Source organism: Thamnophis sirtalis, unplaced genomic scaffold, assembly GCF_051295495.1.
Source record: "Thamnophis sirtalis isolate CommonGarterSnake01/CBP01778 unplaced genomic scaffold, rThaSir2_p1.2 scaffold_2, whole genome shotgun sequence".
Lineage (NCBI taxonomy): Eukaryota > Metazoa > Chordata > Lepidosauria > Squamata > Natricidae > Thamnophis > Thamnophis sirtalis.
In genome coordinates, this window is record NW_028261382.1 from 101,146,004 (window position 1) to 101,168,898 (window position 22,895).

The 22,895-nt window shown below is 54.8% G+C and overlaps 1 protein-coding gene across 3 annotated transcripts; it reads right to left on the bottom strand.

The window, feature by feature from the left end:
• Positions 1-3,241: 3,241 nt before the first annotated feature.
• On the bottom strand, positions 3,242-22,245 carry GRINA (glutamate ionotropic receptor NMDA type subunit associated protein 1). 3 transcript variants are annotated; one of them, XM_087706572.1, is made up of 7 exons: positions 22,012-22,245; positions 6,353-6,658; positions 5,922-6,034; positions 5,160-5,360; positions 4,901-5,029; positions 4,286-4,429; positions 3,242-4,120 (listed from the first exon to the last, which is right to left on the bottom strand). In XM_087706572.1, the coding sequence occupies exons 2-7, from the start codon at positions 6,639-6,641 to the stop codon at positions 3,971-3,973; spliced, it is 1,026 nt and encodes a 341-aa protein (XP_087562698.1). In that variant the 5' UTR covers positions 6,642-6,658; positions 22,012-22,245; the 3' UTR covers positions 3,242-3,970. The 3 variants fall into 3 exon arrangements, with proteins under 3 accessions (XP_087562698.1, XP_087562699.1, XP_013923583.1); XM_087706573.1 differs by lacking the exon at positions 22,012-22,245 and adding an exon at positions 16,073-16,219; XM_014068108.2 differs by lacking the exon at positions 22,012-22,245 and adding an exon at positions 14,008-14,104.
• Positions 22,246-22,895: the final 650 nt, after the last annotated feature.

The following is a 22,895-nucleotide window of genomic DNA, read 5'->3' on the forward strand; positions in this document are numbered from 1 at the left end:
AATATGCAGACCCTGCAATTCTTGCATTGATGGCTTCGGGCTTGCGCAGCTGGTGCTTGTGCTGTCCTTCCGCCCTGGGCCTCCCTCCCTCTGCTTGGCAGCCACTCCAGCAAGGCGATTTTGTGTCAGTGTTTCTCCAGTGACCGTGTCCACGTCAAGGAAGTTCAAGGCGGCCTTTAATGTACCTTGGCAGCGTTTCCTCTGCCCTCCCTCCATGGGGCCGTTTTCCAACCGAGGCCCCTGAAAAGAAGGTGCGTGAGGTATCCGTGTTTGGCATGATCTGCCCGCCAGTTTAAAGGAGGCTTAAAGGAGGCTTAAAGGTATGGAAAACAGTTGCAGGAATTGGGGATGCGCAGTCTAGAGCAGTGTTTCTCAACCTTGTCAACTTGAAGATGTCCGGACTTCAACTCCTAGAATTCCCCAGCCAGCGAATGCTGGCTGGGGAATTCTGGGAGTTGAAGTCCGGACATCTTCAAGTTGACAAGGTTGAGAAACACTGCTCTAGAGAAAGGGATTAGGGGGGATACGATAGCGTTATTCCCATATTTGAGGGGCAGCCGCAAAAGAGGGAGTCAACGCAGTTTCCAGAGCACCTGAAGGCAGGACAAGAAGCAATGGATGGAAACTGACCAAGGAGAGAACCAACCTGGAATTAAGGAGGAACTTCCTAACAGTGAGGACAATTAACCAGGGGAACAGCCTGCCACCAGAAGTTATGGGTGCTCCATCATTGAAGGTCTTCATGAAGAGATTGGCTAGTCATTTGCCTGGTATAGTACAGGGACTCCTACTTGAGCAGAGGGTTGGACTAGAAGATCTCCAAGGTCCCTTCCAACTGACATTCTGCTATCTATCTATGTGGATTGAGGGCACATTTGCTGTAGCACTTCAATGTCTGGTACGTTCTCCCACCTTCTGGTGCCTAATACTCTGCAAAGACGGATCCCAGGGAAACACTTGAGCTGCCCTGCATGCCTTCGATACACACATTCCACAAACCCACTGAGGAGTAGTGAGCATCAAGATCTGAGTAGACCTTCAGTTTTGTTGCTAGTCTAATTTCCCCACGTTCCCACACTGAAAGCAGAACCCGCCTTCTTCGCTCTTTTGCAGTGGACCTCTATGGTCACTGAAGAGAGGCTGCCAGAGGAATTGGACTGGTCCGCTGCTTCTCGTTTCTGACCTTGGATTGTGATTTTGGGTTTTGCGTACAACGCACGAAGAGCAGACTGGTGCACAACTACGGACTTTTGAATACTGATGGTGAGCCCAAATTTGTCACAAGCCCTGGAGAATTTGCCCACCCTGACTTGCACCTCTGGTCCTGGGCCAGCATTCAGGACGAAAAGGAAGCCTCTTTGTCCACTCTCTACCTGAAGCAGATTCCAGCTCTGCTGCCCTTCATACAGCATGGCACCAAACATCATGCTGAAGAGTGTGAGGGCCAGCACAAGGAAGGAGGTCTTCTAGTCCAGTGTTTCTCAACCTTGGCAACTTGAAGATGTCCGGACTTCAACTCCCAGAATTCCCCAGCCAGCGAATGCTGGCTGGGGAATTCTGGGAGTTGAAGTCCGGATATCTTCAAGTTGCCAAGGTTGGGAAACACTGTTCTAGTCCAACTCTCTGCTCAGTAGAAAATCCTCTACCTCTTCAGACAAATAGTGGTTCAATCTCTTCTTAAAGACTTCCAGTGTTGGGGCATTCACAACTTCTGGAGTAGCGTGTAATTTGGATTGAAGTGGAAGTTGCAGTGTCAGCCTCTCTCTCTTCCCAACTCCCATCTGACCGGGTGGCAAAGTAGAGTCGGGAGCAGCAGAGATGGGACTCAGCGCAGGGGAAGGACGGACGTCTTCTCTGCCGTGTCCTGCTCTTCACGGTCCGTGGACTTGCAGAGGCCACCTTCATAACCCTGAGTGGACGAGACTGTTGGGCCAGCCGATGGTCTCGTACACTCAGCCCACGAGTGTCCGTCTTCATGGATGGGCAGCTCCCTGCTTCAGCGAGGGTTTAAGACCTATCGGCTGCCCTTCCCCGTTTCATCCAGAGCGGTGGTGGGTTGCAGGTGGTACGCCCTGGTATGGGTATACTGGAGCCTGCCGGAGCACCGGGTACTGTTCCGGTACGGTGCCCCGGAGGGCCCACCCACCCGCCCAAGTTCCTTACTTGTCCTTTAAACCCTTTGGCGCTTCTGCACACGCGCATGGTGCATACAGAGCCTACATGACGCTCCGCCGAGCAGCTGGAGCGTCACAGAGGCTTGCGGAAGCGTCACTGGCAGGTACGACATGGGTGCTGCACACGTCCATGTGGGCAATGCCGGGCCCGTTCCAACCGTACCAGTTGGAACGGGATGGGGAACCCACCACTGATCCAGAGGGTCAAAGCTGTTGCCTGCGTTGTAGCTGTTGCCACATGCAAACTGCTTCGGGGAGCCACAGGCGAGAGCAGAGCGCAAAGTGGGGACCGGAGGTGGGTGAACTGCTTGGAAAGGACATGTGTTCTCTGGCGCCCCACACAGCCCCACCCCTTCCTGTGCTTCTGGAGAGACATGGACACTCGGGTCCCCCCTCCTGTCCGGGATGGCGTTTTCTGCTTCATCCCCAATTTCTGTGCCCGTCCGACGTGAGCTGCCCAGACTCTTTCACGGAGAAAAGACGTTTATTCAGACTCTGCCATAGGAAATGAAAGCAGCCAAGAGGAACATTCTTACCCTCTTCCTTTCTCCCTTTCGCAATCGCCCAGAGGATTTGTGCAACGTGTCTTGGTAGTATGTATTTAAAAAAATACATATTACACCCCCACCCCCCGAATTATATTTAGGGGCTGGAACTGAATTGCCCAAATCCCCATGTGGTTCAGGTGCTTTGCACATCGCTGCAAACTCTCTGGAACAGGAGCCCCCACCCGTCAGGCCTCTTCAGCTGTACAGCTCCAAAGGAGTGCGCAGTGTGGTGTGTGCACACAGCTCCATTTGTGCGAGCGACATACACGCCTGCCACTCATACGAATGGAGTTGCATGCACATCCACCGCTCACCTGGAACCATCCCTTCCCCCTCCCCCCAACTGCTGATCCAGAAGCTGGGAATGTTAAGAGTCCCATTGCTCTGGAAGGCTCCTGCAGAGCACATCCCTCCATCCCTCCTGGGAGCCTCCTGGGCAGCTGACCGAAAGGAGCCCACTCGGAAGACCGGCCCCTTCCCCTCCTTCCTGGTTGGATGAAGACAAGCAGAGGCCCTGCGGTGGGCATATTCTGACTTTTATTAGACTGCTATTTATACAGCTTAGTGCAGAGGCTGGCCTTGGGGGGGGGCAGAGGGGCAATGGCTCAGCATGCAGCATTTCAAGACCCCCAAAACCAGCCATGTGGGGGGGGGGGGGAAAGAAGAGAGAGGAAAGTGTCCTCCAGTAGCATCCAGATCCTGGCCAAAAGGCCTCAGCAGACCCCAACATGGAGGTGCCGAGGGAGACCTTGAGCTGCACACCCTCAGGGCTGAGCGAACCCCCCCCCCCTTTACCGCCCGGCACCCCCAGCCTCCCCCCAGGGTGAAACACTCTGCCCAGGGTGAAACCGGGAGAGCCACTGGGGAAGGTCATGCCCTGCAAGCGAGGGGAGGGAAGGAAGGAAGGCGATAGTGGGCATCGGGGGGGGGGGCAGGAAGAGGATGAGTTTCCAAAATGAAACAAGACATTTCTAGAGCAAAACGCAGTGGACAGGAACAGCAGAATATTTACACCCCTTCCTCAACTCGGGGTCACCCAAGAGATGCAGGGGGTCAATCCCTCCCCTTCCTCGCTCCGGAGAGAGAGAGAGAGACCAAAGAGGAGTGGCCACCGCTGGCCCCTTGCGGTGTCGCCTTCGGTGGGAGCATCAGGACCCCAACTTCAGCACACCAACCGAGCCCCTAGGGGAAAGAGAACAAAACTGGGGAGGGGAGGGGGTCATGAGGGAGGGGAGGGCTGGAGGTGGCCTAATCCTTGGCACGGCCAATAATGGCCAAGATGTACAGGAAGATGTTGATAATGTCCGTGTAGAGGTTGAGGGCCGCAAAGACGTATTCCTCCTGGCTGATGGCCAGCTGCTTGTTCCCCAGGATCAGCTGGGTGTCCACCGCCAAGAACTGCAAGGAAGAAGCAGCTGCGTCAGTTCTCAGCAGGCCGGCAGACTCTGTGTGCGTGTGGGTGTGTGTGTGTGGGTGTGGGTGGGTGTTCCTCTAAACCTCCTGCACAGCAGCCGCAGCCGCTCGAGGAGACCCCCCCCTTCCCAGGCCCCCCCAGAGACTCACGCAGGTGAAGAGCAGGGCCCCGAGAGACGCATAGACGATCTCCAGGATGCGGTTCCGGATGAAGATGCAAAGGATGGCAAAGATGAACAGGACCATCAGGCAGACGATCAGCACTCCGCGGCAGGAGGTGAAGTCGTACTTGGTCTGCAGGAGGGGAGGGGGGCCACAGGGCAGGTTCAAGGGGTTTGACATCCAGGCTGCTTTCCCTGACTGACCCCCGCTCACATGCAACACACACACACACACACACACACACACACACACACACACACACACAAACATTATGTTCTTGCTTCTGAAAGGTCCTACCTCTCAGGTTGCGGAGGACGGCCACCGTGTGTGTTGCAGAGTGAGAAGTCCAGGAATGTGGGAAACCTGCACGCTGTACCCATCTGGCACAGGCACAGCGGCTTTCCCGGGAACCTGGCTCTCAGGCCCTTCCTTCCCAGTGATCCCCCCAGAGCAGCACTGCCAACAGGCAGGGGAAATGTTGGGGTCCGAAGCAAGCGCGCAAGTGCTCCTCAATCCCTCCGCAAACGTGGGAATGTGACCCCGATTTACGGTCTGAGGCAGTGGCCCAATTCCCCCATCCCAGTAGAAGCAAAGGGTCCCCACCTGCAAGGAGAAGATGACGACAGTGAAGCACACGACGGTCGTGATGCCCACAGCCATGATGACGGAATCCGTGTTGTAGAAGCTGGCAATCATGCCCACCATGTATGAGAGACTCAGCGTCAGGATGGACTGTGCGGGGAAAAGAGGGTGTTAGTGCCTCCACCAGGATATGCAGGGGGGCTTCTCCCGAGAGCCATCCAGACCCTCCAAGCTCTCGTGGGGTGCAGCCCCAACATCCCCCGCCAAGGTCCTGCCCTACCAGCGCTATCAGGTTCCAGGGGTGCTTCCGCCGGAACTCCCCGCAGCAGCTCAAGACGATGAGGGAGATGAAGAAAACGGCGTAGGAGACGTAGTACGTCCAGACGTTCTTGCGCACAAAGACCTTCACCTCCTTCACAAAGGTGAAGATGGCCACAAAGGAGAAGGTCACGGAGAGCTGGATGGTCAGCACCAGGAAAACCTGCGAGAACAAGGACAGCATGTGGCCCCCTCCTGACTCCTGCCAGGACTTTCCTGCAAGAGGCACCCAGCCCCCTTCCGCCTACGCCCAACTGCTCCCAGGGGGGAAAAGGGGACCCCGTGTAGCTCAGCTTCTCTCAAGAGCCTGTCCCAGCCCCTTCTTGGGCAGTGTGGGAAGCCCACCAGGGAAAGCTCTCCCCCCAAAGTGGAGAAAGAGCAAGGCCTGTCCGAAGGACGTTCTGGAGCTCCTCTCCTCCACACCACGTCCTTTCCCCACAAGGAGGTCCACGGAAGAAGCCCCTTCTATGCGCAGGTAGGGTCCCCCGCCCCTCCTCTGGCCCAAGAACCATTCCCTTCCTCTTGCAAGGAGAGGACAAGGAGTGGGTCCAAGGGAGGGGGCACCTGAGCTGAGCCTCTAGTGGGGCCTCCCAAGGAAGGGGCACAGGAGCCTCGGCCCACCTGCAGCCTGGCCCGGGGCAGGGTGGCAGCAACCAAAGGGACAGCCTCTCACCCAACCAGGACCAGGCGGCCCACCAAGCCCTACAGTGACCATCCTGCTGACCTTGCGGATGAAAGCCTGCCGGATGTTCTTGTCCTCCCAGTTGCTGGGGGTGAAGCCCTCGTTGTCGTAGTAAGAAGGTGGACCGTCCTCATGGTAATTGTTGTGTATTGGCCCTGCACAGAAGCAGCAGTGCAGGCACACTGAGCGACTCTCCGTACGGCCCCTGGACACCCGGGCGTTCAGAAAGCGGGGCTGGTGAAGGTGGGTCCCTGCTCCCCAGGTCGCACGGAGGGTGCCCTCTTCTGCCTGATCAGAATTCAGGAGACGGGCACCCCCAGAGGCGGCCGCTCACAGTCAGTGGGTGCCTTAGGAGGACTCCCTTCACGGCACAGGATGGGGGGGGGGGAAGGGGCAGAGCCACCAAGGGTTTGCAGATGGCTCCATACCCAGGAAACTCACCCGCTCCCTTTGGCCACCAGAGCACAACTTACCAGGTGGGCTCATAGGTGCTGCAGGATGAGGCTGCGCGTAGGGGCCCTGAGGGTACGGCCCTTGAGGGTACGCGGCTTGTGGGTAAGGTCCATAGGGTGCGACCTGGGGATAGGGAGCAACCGGGTAGGGGTTTGGCGGATAGCCGGTCTGGCCGTAAGGTGCAGGCTGGAACTGACCCTGTGGGTGGGGGGCCACTGGATACGGAGTCTGGGCATAGGCAGGGGGCATCGGAGGCTGCGGGCCTGGATAGGTGTCCCCCGACACCAGGAAGCTCTTCTCATGCGACATGGCAGTGATGCTGGGAGCTGCAAGGGAGGAGAGGAAGGCAGGTGAGCAGGCAGAATCTCCACGCTCCTTCCTTGCCCCGTCAATCCCTCCACCCAAAAATCCCAGGGAGAGGATCACAGCCCCCCCCAACATGCTTCCTAAGCAACTGAGATGCCCTAAGTAAACCGGGTGAGAACCCTTAGACACCCCCCCTCCCCGGTGTTCCCCAGCCCCCCTCTGCTGGGGGGGGAGATTTCCTCTCCTCATACACCACATCGCACCAATCCAGATGCCCTCTCACCTGTTGCCCCAGCAGCCTCCCGGGAGTAAAGGGGGAGGGGGGAGTTTGGGGGGATCCTCCCCCTCCCCTTTTAAAAAAACAATTTAATTTTTATATAAACTCCCCCATGGGATCCCACCCGGGACCCCCCCTCCTATCCTGTGCCAGTGCAGCTGGTGGGCAATATCAACACCTGCCTCTCCAAGAGAACAGCAGCCAATCATATGCTCTTCCCAGGAAGCGGCCCTATCGGCCGCCTTCTAGCCTGAGAGCTTTGGGGGTCTCCCAGAGTTAGATTTCACCTGGATTGGCAGGTTATTACCCCGCATGGCATGGGCTCCCAAGTCAGGTCACAAGGCCTCCTCCCCCCCCCTGGGTATTCTGTGCCCCCCCCCTTTGTGGTCTACCATGTGGAGCTCCCCGCGTGGCACTGCACCCGCCTGGGCTACTGGCAGAGCCCCCCTGGAGCCCAGTTCTTCTCCTGCAGGCTGTTACACCCCAGTATTGAGGGCGACGAGGCCAAAGTGATAAGCCCTCCTTCCTTTGCTGGGGGGGGGGGCATGGGCCCCTTGGGGACTTCCTGGCTCGGGGAGCCCAAGCTAACCGTCTCTGGCCCTGCTTGTCTTTGAGATCGGCTGAGAAGTAGCTATGGGGAGCTTCCTCACCCATCACGGCTGCTCAGGGGGGGCCCCTCCTGAAGACCTACTTGACAGGGAAGGAGCCGCCATACAAAACAGGTATCTCTGGGAGAGGCGGAGCTGAGCCCCCACCTCTTCATTAGAAGGGGGGCACCTGGCCCAGAGGTGGCCTAGGCCCATAAGCCACGGCACTCTCCCTGGGGGCTGCCAAGGGCTGGAGGGGCTCAGTGCCAAAAGGAGAATCCCTGGAAGGTCCCCAGCTGTCCCCCATTACACGGATTGCCCCCCCCCCCAAATCCCAGCCCATTCCAGACTCCCGGCCCATTGCAACCGTGCAGGGAGAGAGGCCCCATGCAGCCCCAGGGCCCACTTGGCCAGCCCCTCCTCCTTCCCCAGCTGAGGTCACCTCCAGGCCCCAGGACGCATTCAGACAGGCTGGCCAGTCAAGGCCAGACAACCCACCTCCAGGGCCCCTCTGCCTGGCAGAAGCTGCCCCACCTGGCTGCCACCACTGTGGGCTTCTATTAGGGGCTCTGTTGCCATGGTGCCCAGCGAACCGCTATTCTCCTTGGACAGGCTTCGGGGGTGGTGGTGGTGTTGGGGGTGCCAGACTGGCTCTTGGGAAAGAAGGGAGAAGGGGGTCCAGTCCCAGGAGAAGCCGGAGGCCCCACCTGCTCAGAGAATCAGCCCATGCCCCCCCCCCCACGAGGGTGGCTGTCCTCCTGGTAGCAATCCTGAACCTGGGCCCAGATGTCAGCTTGCCCCCCACCCCCACTCAGCACGGGCTTCCCTTGGCAGCCTTTGGCCAGGCTCCCCAGCAATCTTCCCTCTCATTTCTTTTCAGCCTGTGCAGAAAAGTATAGTGTTTGAGCGGCACATTTTCATGCCTGGGCACCTGAATTTTTTTCACAGATGCCACCCAAAACAACAAGGGCGTCCGAGGGACCCCAATGTGGTGGTGGCGGCGGCTGCCGCTTTGGGAAATTGGGGGGGGGGCTATGAGTTGTTGGAAAGGGACACACGCAACCCAGAATTATATATATATATATATAATTATTTTTCAAAACAGACACAACACATAAAATCTTCCTTCCTTACATACTGTAGAAAGTGTATCAGTTGGTTACAAAAGATTTACGTGCATCTCTTCCACAGTCATCAAACATAATTCATATTAACTCAAGTATTTTAACTCAAATATTTATACGTTACCCTTATCATGCCTCCATTTATATTTGACTATAATTATTTAAACAACCTTCATCATAAAATATACCGAAATTTAATACACAATCACATATTGGCATTTCATTTAATATTTCTAAAATCCTCCAATAACACTGAATCCTTATGTCCTGTTCTAGCTAAACATCCATAATATTTAATAATAAAATTTTCTAATCCTCCTTTCCAAATCACTGTTGGCAATTTTCATCTAGTTTCCTTATATTATACTCATATACATGTATATAGGTTGTCATCATTATCCCTCCTTTATTTGACTATATCCTGTATCATAACATTTTACCCCTAATAATCAAAACTTAACTGTATCTAACTTGATTTTTTTATTAACTTTTATATATAATCGAAAAGGATTTATAATCTTCCTTTCATGGGTACCATTCAATATTCATATCCAATTATTACTTATCATAACACTACACATTCTATACATTGTCATCATTATCAATTATTTGTTTAATTATATCTATTATTATTATTATTATTAAATTTCACTAAGTTTAGCTAGTTTTAAGTTATATTCTTCCATCTATCAATCTGTATCTTTCCAATAACAAAACAATCTTATATCTTCTGCCATAGTATTTTAACTCAGATATTTATACGTTACCCATATACCTCCAATTTTTATTTGACTATAATTGTTTAAACGTCCATCATAAAATATACCTAGATTTAATACATAACCACATACTGGCGTTCCACGTAATATTTCTGCACTGAATCCTTATGTCCCATTCTAGCTAAATATCCATAATATTTAGTAACACTTTTCTAATCCTCCTTCCGAGATCACTTTTGCAATTTTCATCCAGATTCCTTATATTGTACACATACATACATACATACATACATACATACATACATACATACATACATACATACATATATACATAGGTTGTCATCATTATCCCTCCTTTATTTGACTATATCCTATATCGTAACATTTTACCCCTAATAATCAAAACTTTACTATATCTAATTTAGTTCTTTTTATTAACCTTTGTATATAATCCAAAAGGATTTCTAATCCTCCTTTCATGAGTACCATTCACTATTCATATCCAATTATTACTTATCATAACACAACACACTGTATACATTATCATTATCAATTATTTATTTAATTATATCTATTATTACTAAGTTTAACTATTTTAAATTATATTCTTCCATTTATCAACCTGTATCTTTCAAATAACAAAACAATCTCATATCTTCTGCCATTTGTGGTATCAATCCTCTAGTCATCTTTTGATCAGCTTTGTATGGACTTCTCTTAGCAACTCCTTGCTTGTAAGATCTCTCATATAATCTTGATGCCCTCTTTCTCTTTCCTTGTTCAGTTTGCCTTTGATTGTCAGCAGTGTTATCAAAACTTTTGCTAGTGGAATTTCTTTCTTTAAATCCATAGGTTCTTTAATTTTATCTTCTTCTATATCTTGATCTTTGAAATAGATTTCCTCTCCACTTAATTCCTCTTTCTGTATTCCATTCTTTCCATTTTCAGGAACAAACCAATTACCATAGATATCAGCAGGTTTGGTCTCTTTATATTCATTTTCCACTTCGGTTTTTGAGTTTCAATCACCCCGTTTTGCATTTGATGAACATTTTCAATTTTTTCATCATATTTTTTTGTTATGTGCTCTAAGTATTCCAATTGTTTACCTTCTTTATTTAATAATTTCTGTAGTTCTGAAAGTATATCTTGCAAAGTCAAGACCTCTATTTTTTCTGGGTATTGTGTTGTTCTTGACAAACACAACAACCTTAGCTTAAAAGATTTCTCCTCTCTGATCAAATTTCAAAGGGACATCTGTGCCTTCTTTTATCAGTGTGTAATGAAAACAAAGCCTTGGGCCGCCAAGTCAGCAATCCGTGAAAGAAAAGAAGAAACGTTCTGTTTTGAACATTCAAAGAGTATTCTACTACTTTAAGAGCGTAAACACTCTTAAATAGTTTCTTTTTGTAAATAGCCACGGGGATAAAGAGGAAAACTAATCTGTGAATTACAGAGAGTCACAAAGAAAGAAGAAAACTTAGTCCATCCATTTCAAAAGGCTTGCATAGATTCGATCCATGTAAATAATATTTAAAAAGTAAGTTAACCACTGTCCAAAACCATTCCAAATTCAATTCCGCCGCTTGGTTCTTCTATTCTGTAATTTAAATTGGTTTTTGAGTTTTTACAGGCAGACTATTTTTTAAAACAATAAAAATTCCTCACCAGCTGAAAACACTTTCTCTTTCCATATCCTTCCATTTTGGGCCAACCTGACTTTGTCAGCCTTGTGGCTGGAATTTGGCACCGGCTTGAAGATCTTGCTTCTTTCGAGGATTTTGCGATATCCCCGAGATCAGCAAGACGTAATCTTCCTGTTCACCGTCTCTTCCGGACGGTTTAGGTCTGTTGGGACCACCCAGTGGCAAAAGTATTGGCTATAGTCTCAGAGCATTAAGACCACACAACCATCTCGTTGCAACATTGGCTCCTCCTCTCCGCGCGGCGTTTTCTTGTCATGTGAGCCAAGGTGGCGCAGTGGTTAAATGCAGCACTGCAGGCTACTGCTAGATCAGCAGGTCAGCGGTTCAAATCTCACCGGCTCAGGGTTGACTCAGCCTTCCAGCCTTCCGAGGTGGGTAAAATGAGGACCCGGATTGTTGGGGGCGATATGCTGACTCTCTGTAAACCGCTTAGAGAGGCCTGATAGGCCTATGAAGCGGTATATAAGTCTACTGCTATTGCTATTGCTATGTGCGCGGCCGCATATCCACGCACCTTAGAGGGAACATTGTGTCCCCCCAGCCTCCCCCCCCTCCGTCCATCCACAGCCCAGCCATGAACAGCAAGAGGGGGGCCCTGCCTGCCCCCCTTCTCCCAATCAGGAGCCAGCCCCCAGCAGGGCTTCAGCAGAGGCCAGGCTCCTGGGGATTCCATCTCTGGGGGGCCCTCCAGGCCCAGAGATGCTGCCTCCCTGGCCCCAGGCTCTCTGTTTAGGGAGGCTAAATCATGGGGGGGAGGCCTGCCAAGGGAACGGGCTCCTCCCTTTAGGAAATCTGGGCCACCTTTGAGCCTGGATGTTTTGAGGTGGCAGGCAATCAGGCCATGGGGGGCTTGCCAATTTTTCTACCACCAGTTTGGGCACACAGAGAGCATCTGGGCGGGTGCCTCCCTCTGCCCCCACCGGTTCGCCCAATCTGGGCCAAAGCAGGAGCAACCCACCTCTGAAGTCACGGGGATTGGAATGCTGAACGTTTTACACATTCAGGAGACCCTTTTATTTCCTCATCTGAATAAATTCATATGTTGCCCAATTCTGCAGTTCTGGGAGCTTTGCAGCCTTATCTCCAAAATGATTAATGCCCCTCTTGGGGGGGGGGGGAACCACAGTGCATCCCCTTTTCAAGCGTCCGTCCTTGGAGAACGTTTCTCCACTCTCTGCCCTTGGTCCCCTTTGAGGGAAGGGAGGGCGGCTGGCACACAGCTCCAGAGGACCCCGGGTGAAGCCGGCCTGGGTTCAGGCCAGTCCCAGCCTTGAAGGGGCGCTGGCTGTCTGGGGGGTCTGGGATGGTGGCCCTCTCAGGGGCTTTTGCTGCCAACCAGCAGGGGGTCCTTCTGGGCCAGCCCTACGGTTCTCCTCCTTCCTCCATGACCAGCGTTGGTAGGAGGGCAGGCCCAGGCCCCGAGACCATGCGAGACGGAGAGGCCCCTGGGAGGGAACTGTCTGGTGAGGCCTGGCATTCATCGTGTGCCATGCACCCTACTTGGGTATCTCCTCCCCAGCTGGACAGGGGAGGCGCTGGCGGTGCTGGCTGAGGGCCTGGAGCTTGTAAGGGATTGGCTGGGGAGGGGCTGGCTCCGACTGTGGGATTTTGGCTCCCTCCCCCCCCCCCCAGGCCCTGGTGATGCGTCGCCTTTGGCTCTGGATGGGTGGCATTTCCCTGGACTGAGCTGAAGCGCAATTGGGGGAGGGGGGCTCCTGCTGAAGGAGCGGCCATGGCTGGGGAGGCCCCTGCATGGATCTGTCTGGTGGGCCAATTGAATCCCTTCCAGGAGCAGGAGACCTTGCTCACCTCCCATCTGGATTACTGCGATGGTCTCCACATGAGGCTGCCCTTGAAGACCACCCAAAAACTTCAGTCAGTCCAGAATGCGGCAGCACCCACACGACAACAGGGACTAGCCCCTCTCTTGTGCCAGCTTCTCTGGTTCCCAGTTTCTCTCTAGGTGCAATTCAAGGTGCTGCACTTGGCACAGGGCCAGCTTGCTTACAGGATCACATACACCCCCCTCAGAGAAAGTTGCCAGGGTCCTTTTCCCCCAAACTTTCCTCTAAGGGAAGCCAGAAAAGGAGCCTTTTCTGTGCCCCCCCCCCCCGACGTTCGGCAGCCCCTCCCCCCAGCCTTTGAGGCCCCCTTCAGTGGGGATCACAGAGCTGGCTTTCCCCTCAAGCCTGGCCAGATCAGAGGACAGCACTTCCACCCGGATCCAGGCCGGTTGTTGTTGTTTTAATGCTTCACCTGGTTGCCTTTTATAGTTTTCAAAATGACTTTGGATGCCTCTCCGTTCAAACGGCGGCTGCCTAAAAGCTTCAAACCAAGAGACCCCCCCCCAACTCAGCTTCCCTGGCTCGGGGGCTCCGGCGGGGCCCTAACCAGGCTCAGCAGGGTCCGGGGGGGATTCAGCAACTGCTCCTCCATCTCCGAGCCCCCCCCCCCCGAGCGAGAGCAGCGAAGGGAGGCGAAGGTCCCCCGGGGCCCCGCAAGGGAAGCCGCCTCCCGGCCGCCCTTCGGAGCAGGGAGAGGGTCGACGCCTTCGCTCCGCTTGCCCGAAGAAGAGGCGGCTCCGCGAGGGGCACCCAGCACCGGCTGCCCTCCAGCCGCGGCCGTTGGAGCTGCGCAGCCCTCGCCCCAGCCGCGGCCCTGCAAGCCCCCGGGTCCGGCGAGGGGGAGCGGGCTGGGGCCGGAGCCGCGCCCCGGACAGAGCCGGGCAGCCCAGCCGCCGACTGCGGCAGGGGAGGGGCTTCTGCGGGCAGGGGTGGCGCCGAAGCCCGGGAGCGGAGCCTCCGCTGGGCCGGGGAGTCTGCCGCCCACGGGACCCTGGCGGGGAAGGCGGCGCCGGGGCTGCCTGGGGAAGGAGCAGAGGAAACCCCCCCCCGCGAAGCCCCTCGCCCGCCAGGCCGCCCCCCCGCCTCGCCCTTCCCGGGGCTGCTGGACTCACCGTCACTCCCGGAGTCCGCGGCGCTCAGGTTGCGCATGAAGAACGGCGGCGGCGGCGGCGGCGACTCCCCCCTCCCAGGCCGGGAGGGGGCGGTGACGGTGACGTCAGCGGCTCAGCTCCCCCCGCCCCCTCCCGATGGGGGCCCGGGGAGGAGCTGCGGGGTGGCCGAGGGGGGCTCCCTTCGCCCGCCGGCCTCCCCGGAGCAGATCGCCGGCTCGCCTGGTCCCCCCTCCCCACAAAAAGCCCCGTTTGGACCCCGCCCTGCCCTCTTCCCCGCCGGAGATGCCCAGGCCGGGCACTGCGGGCTGGGAGAACGGGATGCTACCGGCTGTGGCTGAACCGGGGCCAATCTTCGGACACGACGCAGGCCGAGCCCCGCAGCCGCATGGCCACAGTCCCCGCGGTCCAGGGGCTCCTTTAGCCGTGTGTATTACGGGGAGGGGGCACTGAGCGCCGTTTGTGATTCTCCGAAGAAAGAGCCCATCAGGGCCTGGACCTTCTTCAGCATCGGGACCCTCAGCCTCCCCATCCATGGGCTGCACTCCTCCTTTTGCCCCATCCCTTTCAATCACCCCCAATTCTGTCCACCGAATGCCAACCAAAGGAAGAGGCCCCCACAGGGCCCTCTGCTATCACCCCAAAAACATTCTCAGCACTTAGGGTACCTTTTATACACTCCAGCCCTGAAGGCTCTGGGCCCAGAGACAATGGATCCCCTGCCCACTAGATCCCCAGCCAAGAACCCCGGTGCCCCACCACCACCACCACCACCACAGAGGGCCCGAACCAGCCTCCCTGGCCTTTAGGCAACCCAACCCCAGCAGAGCCTTGCGTGGGAGCCCCCCTTTGTTTCCACCCCCTCAGAGGGATCATCTGCTGCTCCTTGCTACCAGGAGTACATTTCTCCTTAACCTCACTTCCAGTTCCCTGCTCAGGACAGCAGAACCCACAACCCTTCTCCCCCACAACCCCAACTGTCTCCCCCCACAAGGGCCAGCTGGGTGGCTGCAGGGCTTCCATGGCTGCTCTTGGCTAAGCAACAGGGCTGGCTGGGAGCGGCCTTCAAGGGGCCACCAGGCTGCCTGCCCTCCCCCAGCTCTCCTGGGGAAGCAGCACCAGGCGCCTGGCCAGATCAAGGGGACTCCGAGCAGTCCGGGCCCGGTGAGGATGGCCATGATGGCCTTCCCAGTTTGCCCTGGGCAGGCCAGGAGTCTGTCCTGTCCCTCCTCGCTGCTCAGCCTGAGACGGCACCATAAAGGGCCATTGAATTTATACTGGGTCAGTTCATTACCACTTGTTATGCAGAAGACGCTACCAATTTTGCCAGTGATGAAGCCGATTAGGGGGGCAGAGAGGGCATCTGGACTGGTCGTCTGGTTGGGAGAACTGGATATACTGACCACTGACGTTCAGCGTTTCCCATGTGCCAAAATGCAGAGCAACTGCACAAAATCGATAAAGAATGAGGCAAAAGCAGAGCATTGCACCTTGGAAGATGCCAGCTGATGAGATCACAGCCCGTTAGGCCGGACGCTCATGTCCGTGAGAAGAAAACAAGTCTCCCAGCTCCTTGGCACAGGGAAGGGCAGCTGGCACAACAGCCAAAGTGAAACTCCAAATTGGTGCTTGGTTGACTCCTCTGGCCCTTTGGGGAAGAGCCGGACATTCCCACGCAGGCCCAAATGCACAGAAGCTGCCGAGGGGCTGAATCACGGACGCTGCGACAGCAGAGATCCCAGTGAGCAGTCCCACGGGATCCTCAGCACCGCGTCGCTAGATCCCGGGAGAACGAAGCCAGCCAGCGGCAAAGCTGCAAGCGGTCGGCCACGGCCAATGCCAGCTCAAAATGGCAGAGATGCTCCGGCATATTTCGGGATGGAGTCCGGCAGAGCACGCAAGCTATCCTACAGCAGCCCTCGGATGCACAGCGGAGCGCAGGAGAGCGGCGGATTCGGCCCAGATTCTGGGCCAGACGTGAGCGGAGCCAAAATCCCACCAAGGGACAAAGCACCTGGCCCGCCCCTCCCCCCAGTTACCGGCCTCAGGGGAGCCTCGCCAGACTTGCCAGGGCAGCAGCTGCGATCCCAATTCCAGGAGTGCCACGGCCGATTCTCCCACTGCTCTTCTCTCTCTCCAGACCCCACCGATGATCAGCCCACCGAGGAGGGATGGAGGGAGTGGGGCTATTGCAGCCCAAGGCTCCCCTGTAAGTAGGTCATTATAGTGACCGCCCAGAGCAAAGCGGCTTAAAGGGGGAGGGAGCCAAGCACAGCAAAGCTTAGAAGCCTCCACGGCTTAGAGCGGTTCTGAAATAAACCTCCCGGCCTCCTGAGATAAGCCTGGCCTGTTTTGGTAACGCCCCCCCCCCACACCCAAGTAGCCCTTATCTCTTCTGCATTCTCTTCTCCTGGGACATAAGCCTTTACCAGCCCCCTCCTCCCTCCCTCCCTCCCTCCCTCCCTCCCCGCTGACTCAGAAAGATCTTCTGATCTGGAAAGGGAACAGCTGGAGCCCCATCAATCTCAGACTGACAGCTTCTTCCCCCACCCCCCTTTAAAAGCCCCCCCCCCTCCGCTTGTCATGGGTGCTGACTGGCAACCTTAATCACATCAGTTGGACCGGAAGCGGCATTGATGCCACCGGGGGCCCCAGTCCCGTCGCCCCCTTCCCTGGGGATCCCTCCGTCTGCAAACCCGGATCCCGTTTTCCATTTGTGGCTCTTGTTTGCTCCGACGTCTTTTGGATGCAACTCAAAATGCCCAAAGTTGCAACTGTGACCATTTGGGTGGCCAATTGATTAAATAAACAAACAAACAAAAACTGTCACCAGTTCGAGCCTGTTGCCTACAGGCAGACCTCATTTCTTATCTGGAGAACCAAAAAGTACACTTTGAGATTTAAACAATTCGCAATTCAATGAGTTTCTATGCCTCCCAATCCCGGAGGACTCCGGCCGGCTTACAAATACGAAATGAAATTAAAAACACACAGGGGGAAAATACAAACAATACAAACAATTTAAAAAACACAACATACATTCGGTTTAACTGGGGGTTGAACCTGATTTGAAAATCAGCAGCCCCAGGCCTGTCGGAACAGCCAGGTTTTGGTGGCTTCTTGGAAGGCCACGAGGGTGGGGAGGGTCCGGATCTCTGCTGGTAGCTCGTTCCACAGAGCCGGGGCAGCTACAGAAAAGGCTCTCCCCCGAGTGGACGCCAGCCGGCATTGTCAAGGGTAGAGCAAGGGTAGAACAACAGAATAACAGAGTTGGAAGGGACCTTGGAGGTCTTCTAGTCCAACCCCTTGCTCAGGCAGGACATCCTATAGCATTTCAGATAAATGGCTGCCCAGCCTCTTCTTAAGAACCTCCAGCGTTGGAGCACCAGAGTTACTCTCCCAACTGCCCCAGAGGAGACCGAGTGCCAGGACCCTCCTTTCTTTGCTCCCTTGCTGACTTGAAGCCCCTCCTCACAATTCAATTCAACGGACCCCCCCGGACTGAAACTGCCCCAACATCCGATGAACAAATCAAGCCAGTTCCCCTTCCCCCCATTTAAAAAGCATAAAAGATGGAGGCGCCGTACCGATACGGTCACACGTCCACCGGAGTTACTACCAATTGGGCCAGGCCGGACCCAGAGGAACCCACCTCTGGCCTAGTTGTGGGCAGGGTCAGCCTGCAATCCTGTGTTCTAAGCACTGCGCCACCAGGGCTCCCACATCATCCTCATCTTCACTGGTTCTTCATCAAACTGGGGAGATGTACTGGGTGGGGCTCGACAGGATTGGCGCCGCCTCCTCCCCTCTCCAACATTTCCATTCCTGATTTGGGTTGTTGTAGCCAAAACCTTCTTGGCCTAAAGCTCTCGAAACCTGGCAACTTTCAGGATTTGTTGACTTTATTCCCAGAAGGAGTTAAAGTCCTGAAGCCTTAAAGCTGCCAGGCTTGGAGACCCCTGGCCCAACGCAACCAAATTGCTTTGAAGACGCACTGTCAGCCTCTGCTTTGCTGTTGCTTCGGCTGCCATGAAACGGGGAGGGAGGGCATGGTATTTGGGAGGGGTTACTCATTGTGCTGGAGGAAGGTTCTGGAGCTCAGCTGCCTGTCGGACTACGCATGCGTGGGAGGTTCCCGCCAGGACTAACGGCACGGACATTCCATCTTCGTGATGCCTTTTGAAGTTATCTCGCACCTGACACTTGGGAGAATTATGATTGGACTGCAACTGGGATGCCAAGGGGAGGGGAATGGGCTATTCTATATATCCATCGCTTTCACGCCTAAATAATCAGTCTTCGCTTCGCTATGCCTTTAATCATTTATAATTAGTAAAAGTACACTTGATTTCTACTCATGGAGTCTCGTGGTCTTTCCTAATTATCTAATGGAGAGGATCTGACACGCACCATAATTGAAAGGCTGTAATATTTGGCCTTTGTGCTCTCTGAGCACTGAGATGTTTCCTAGTCAGGAACAGAAAACGTCTGTTGGAAAACTCCCCTCCCCAGAGAGCACCAAGCCCCCCCCCCCGCGGTTGTTAAGCATGCAAACAACAAACGGTGTGAACCAAATACCAACCAGGCTCTTTGTTGGGCAGCCCTGAGCAAAAGCAAAAGCGAAATGTACCTTTGGCCGACTACGTTGCCAGGCAAGACAAAGAGGCAGGGCCTGCGACCATCACCAGGTGGCCCCTGGCGACCTTCGGTCCTCTCCGCTGAGGTCAGCCTGCAGCCTGCGCTATCTCTCTGAGATAAGGTGGCTGGCTGGCTGGCTCTTCCTCCTCCTGCCTCCCCTCAGGACCAATTCAGCTCCCCCTGGATGTTCCCCCACTGGGGCACTTCGTCGTTTGCATTAAAAAAAGGGGGGGGGATCTCACAGGTTTAATATGAATGCAACTCATCTGGGGGGGGGGTATCTTTTACCACCACAGGAGGAAGAAGTCAAGGGAATTTCCTAGAAGGCAGAAGCACAACAGCCCAGATAGGCTGGAGAAAGTAAGAACATGGCATTTTAAATTCTTTACTTAGGAGACAAAGATGAAAAGGGTGAGCATAGAAGGGGGTCCCTGAGTTAGCAACAGTATTTGTGGAGAAGGTCGTGGCGTCCTTTGAGAGTCCCCCAAGTGAGCCAGAAGGTGCCGTATTAGGCAGTTCCTTGTCTCCTGCACTGGTAGGTTCCCCCCCCCCCCCCCGTGGAGGATGGGGTTGAGCCCTGGGCATCCTGGTGGGGAGGCATTTGAGGAAACCGCAAGAGGTTTAGAGAGAGAAAAGAGAAGCCCTCCAAAACATCCCGAGTAAACCAAAAGACCCAGCAGCCCCAAAAGGAAACAACAACAACAACAACAACAACAACAACAACAGGAGCCGTCTACAACATACAGTGTCAAGACCGCAGCAGCCTCTACATAGGACAAGCAGGCAGAAGACCAGCAGAATCCATCCATGAACATCAAGTAGCAGTCAGAAGTCACGGAGAAAACTCTTTCATGGCAACATCTGGACAGACGTAGCCACAATTTCAACTTGGAAACTGGAACATGTGAGACCATCCTTACCAGGCCAAGCCCAAAGAGAGAATTCCTAACGCAAAGTATAGCAATCCAGAAAGGTACAAGACAAGGTTGTCCCTTATCCCCGCCGCTGTTTATATTAACCTTAGAAGTTTTAGCCAGGAATTACGTAAAGAGGAACAGATAAAGGGACTAGAAATAGAAAAGGAACAATTTAAGTTACAGGCCTTTGCGGACGATCTAGTGTTTGTGTTCGAGGATCCTATAAAGCCTGGTATGAAACTCATTGAGGAACTGACAGAGTATGGGAAAATAGCGGGTTTAAAGATAAATATGACTAAGACTAAAATGCTGGTTAAATATATGACATCAAAAGCGAAAGAGGAGTTAACGAAAAATTATCCAAACTGTCAAAAAAGTCAAATATCCTGTTATACGTTTATCTGCGAGGTGTCTGACCGTCAAAGAAGATAACTATACTAATTTGATCAATAAAACTAAGAAAGACTTAGAAAGGTGGAAAAACCTACAACTGTCCCTGATGGGTAGGATCGCAGTCATAAAAATGAACATATTACCAAATGTGAAGGTATGGACACTTCGACTTCGCGGCACTGCATTGTTTTAAATGTAAAAATAATAAACATATATTGGGGGGGGGGGGAAGAGAGAGAATTCCTGGAAGGCTGGGGCTGCCAAAGTAGCCATCAACAGGTATATAGACATAATCAACATCCACCTGCTGTATGCAAAAGGGACACTCCACCAACCAGAAAGGGAACACAATGGCCAAACGCCTCCCCACCACTATCAATAGCCAGATGACCATAGATTGACACTAAGATTATTAACATCAGACCAACAATCGAGAAGTAAACAATACCCCAAAGAAGCTGACAGTAAACAGCCCAACCAAAGAGCCTGCCAGATCACCCCCACCGACATCCAGGGCAAGTCCCCAGAATATAAAATGGGAGCAAACCCCCCTCCTTAGCAGCACTGATGATGTTGCCTAGTTTGTGTAATGAGACGTCAGCAAGAAAACAACCAAGCTCAGAGAACACCAAGGACCCCTCAGTGCCCCCCCCCCATCCTCCTCCAAGCCCCCTTCCTGCTAGCACCGATGATGTTACCTGCACTGGGTAATGAGACACCTGCAAGAAAGCACCTGAGCTCGGACAGCACCAAGGGCCCCTTGTTTAGAGGAGAGTCGCAAGGAGGCCAAGGGTTTGAGGAGAAATGGTTGAAGGAACTGGGAATGGCTGGTCTTCAAACCTCTCTCTTCCACGGCCCTTTGGAGCCCTGTGTGCAGTGGGGGCCCTCCCATTGAAAGAGGCTATGCTAGATTGGAGAGGTTCAGAGGAAGGGGGGATGGAGACAGGAACCTGTTAGAGGAGTGGTAAAAATACCCAGGTACATTTGGCCTATAAACAAAGCAATTAAGGGGGGGGGGAGGCGGGAGAGGGAACAGCTGTCTCCTAGCACCCAGGGAGCTGCTGGCAGCCATGGGGACGGACTCCTCTCCTTGGGCTGGGAGGGCGAGAGAGAAGAGGGCCAGGCCAGAGGATCAGAGCATGGGCAGTCATCCTGCCCTGGTGAGTGGGCTGAACCCTCAACAAGAGGTCTTCACATAGGAAGATGTGCCAGGCACAAGCGACCCCATCCACAGGTATACAGCTCATGCGAACTACTTCATTGTATTCTGCCCATAATACAGGAATCTACAGGCCTTCCCTTGGGAACAGACAGATAAGGTCCCAACATTCATCTCTCAAGATACACCACGTGGAAGAGCTCAATTCAACCATTAACCGATTATAATAACCTCAGAGGCCTGAACGGGTCACAGTCGGCGGTCCAGGCCGAAGGAGGGGCTCCCCTTCCCAGCCATCCGTCTCTCCCCCCTCCGAGCGCGAGCCTCGCATTGGACCCCATAAAGGAAGCTCCAGGAGCCACTCTCCCCCCCACCCCCCCACCCCCTCCGCCTGATGCCGTCCCATCCAAAACGGGCCGGGTTGCAGGCCTGTTGCCCAAAGCGTTTCCCCGCGACCCGAGTCCCAGGGCGGCGGGGGCGGATGAGAAGCGCCCTCCCCGCAAAAGGGAATCCAGAGGGCGAGGAAGAGGCTGGGTCCGCGCAAGCGCAGTCGCCCTCTCCCTCTGCCAGATGCCCGGGGCTTTGCCCAGCCGGCGCCCAGAGCCAGCGGGCGGGGGCTGCGGAGGGGCCGTTTGCCGAGCGGGGCGCTGCATCGAAGGAGTCCAGCTCTGCCCTCGGCCTGGACGCTGCCGCAGGCCCCGGAGTTGGGCGGCCGGGGCTGCTGGCACGGGGCTCCGCCGCGGCCAGGCCGTGGCTGGCGGTGCAGCGCGGAGGCCAGGCGGGCGGCGGCCTCTCCTCCTGCGCCCACCGGCCTCGCCCGCGAAGCTGGCCTCCCGACGGAGGGCGGCTCTGTTCTGCGGCAAAGGCAGCGAGGCCAGCCGCCTCCCCTGCTGAGCTCACCTGCCTGGCCGCTGGTGGGCTCCGCGTCGTCGGGGCGGCTACCGGGAGCGGCCGCGCCTCTCGCCCGATCGCCGGGAACGTGGGCGGGCTCCCCAACTGCCGCGGCGCTGGAACGAGCGCGGGCGGGCGGGCGCGCGCCTCCCCGGATGGTCGGCAGGGAGAAGCGTTGAGCCGGTGGGGAAGCAACGCCGCCAGTGACGGTCAGGTTCGACTCCCGGCCTGGCTGAGCCCGCCTCCCCCCGCCCCCCCCCCGGCGGAGTCCTTGCGCAGCCGCAACAGGCTGCCCCCTCCTCCCCCCCCCCCGTCTGTCTGTTCCCATTGGAAGGCGATCACCCTGGACAGGTTCCCGTGTTATAAGGCAGAATCCAATAGTGAGCTTGCACTGCGCACCCGTGGAGCAGGTCCCTTGCGCTGCCCCATCCTCCTGCGTGAAGAGCCTTTGCTCAAATCCCCTGGCCTGACCCCCTTCTCTCCTGCCCTTTGAGCCCCGGGAGAGAAGCCCGCCTCCTTTTCTGCCAGGCAGGCCTTGAAGAGGATAATAAGTGAGGATATTAGATCCACAAAGCCAAATGTCATTTTAACGCAACTGCCTTGTAACTGCGGTTGTGTAGTGAGGACTCCTTATTACAACTGGCATGTGATAAAAGAACTTTTATACTAAAATCCAGCTCTTCTCCCTGGGAATTACTGAACTCGGGTGCGAAGCCAAATTCTCAAACCTCTTTATAAATATTGCAGGAGAGGAATCCAACTGGACAATTCCAGCCCTGCCAGGAGCCTTTACCTACACCTGGAATACAGGAAGGTGGAGCCCCCACCTGAAAGGGCCGAGGGGGAGAGGTGCTAAGGCGGGCCTGCAGATTTCCCGCCCCGCCCCGCCCCGC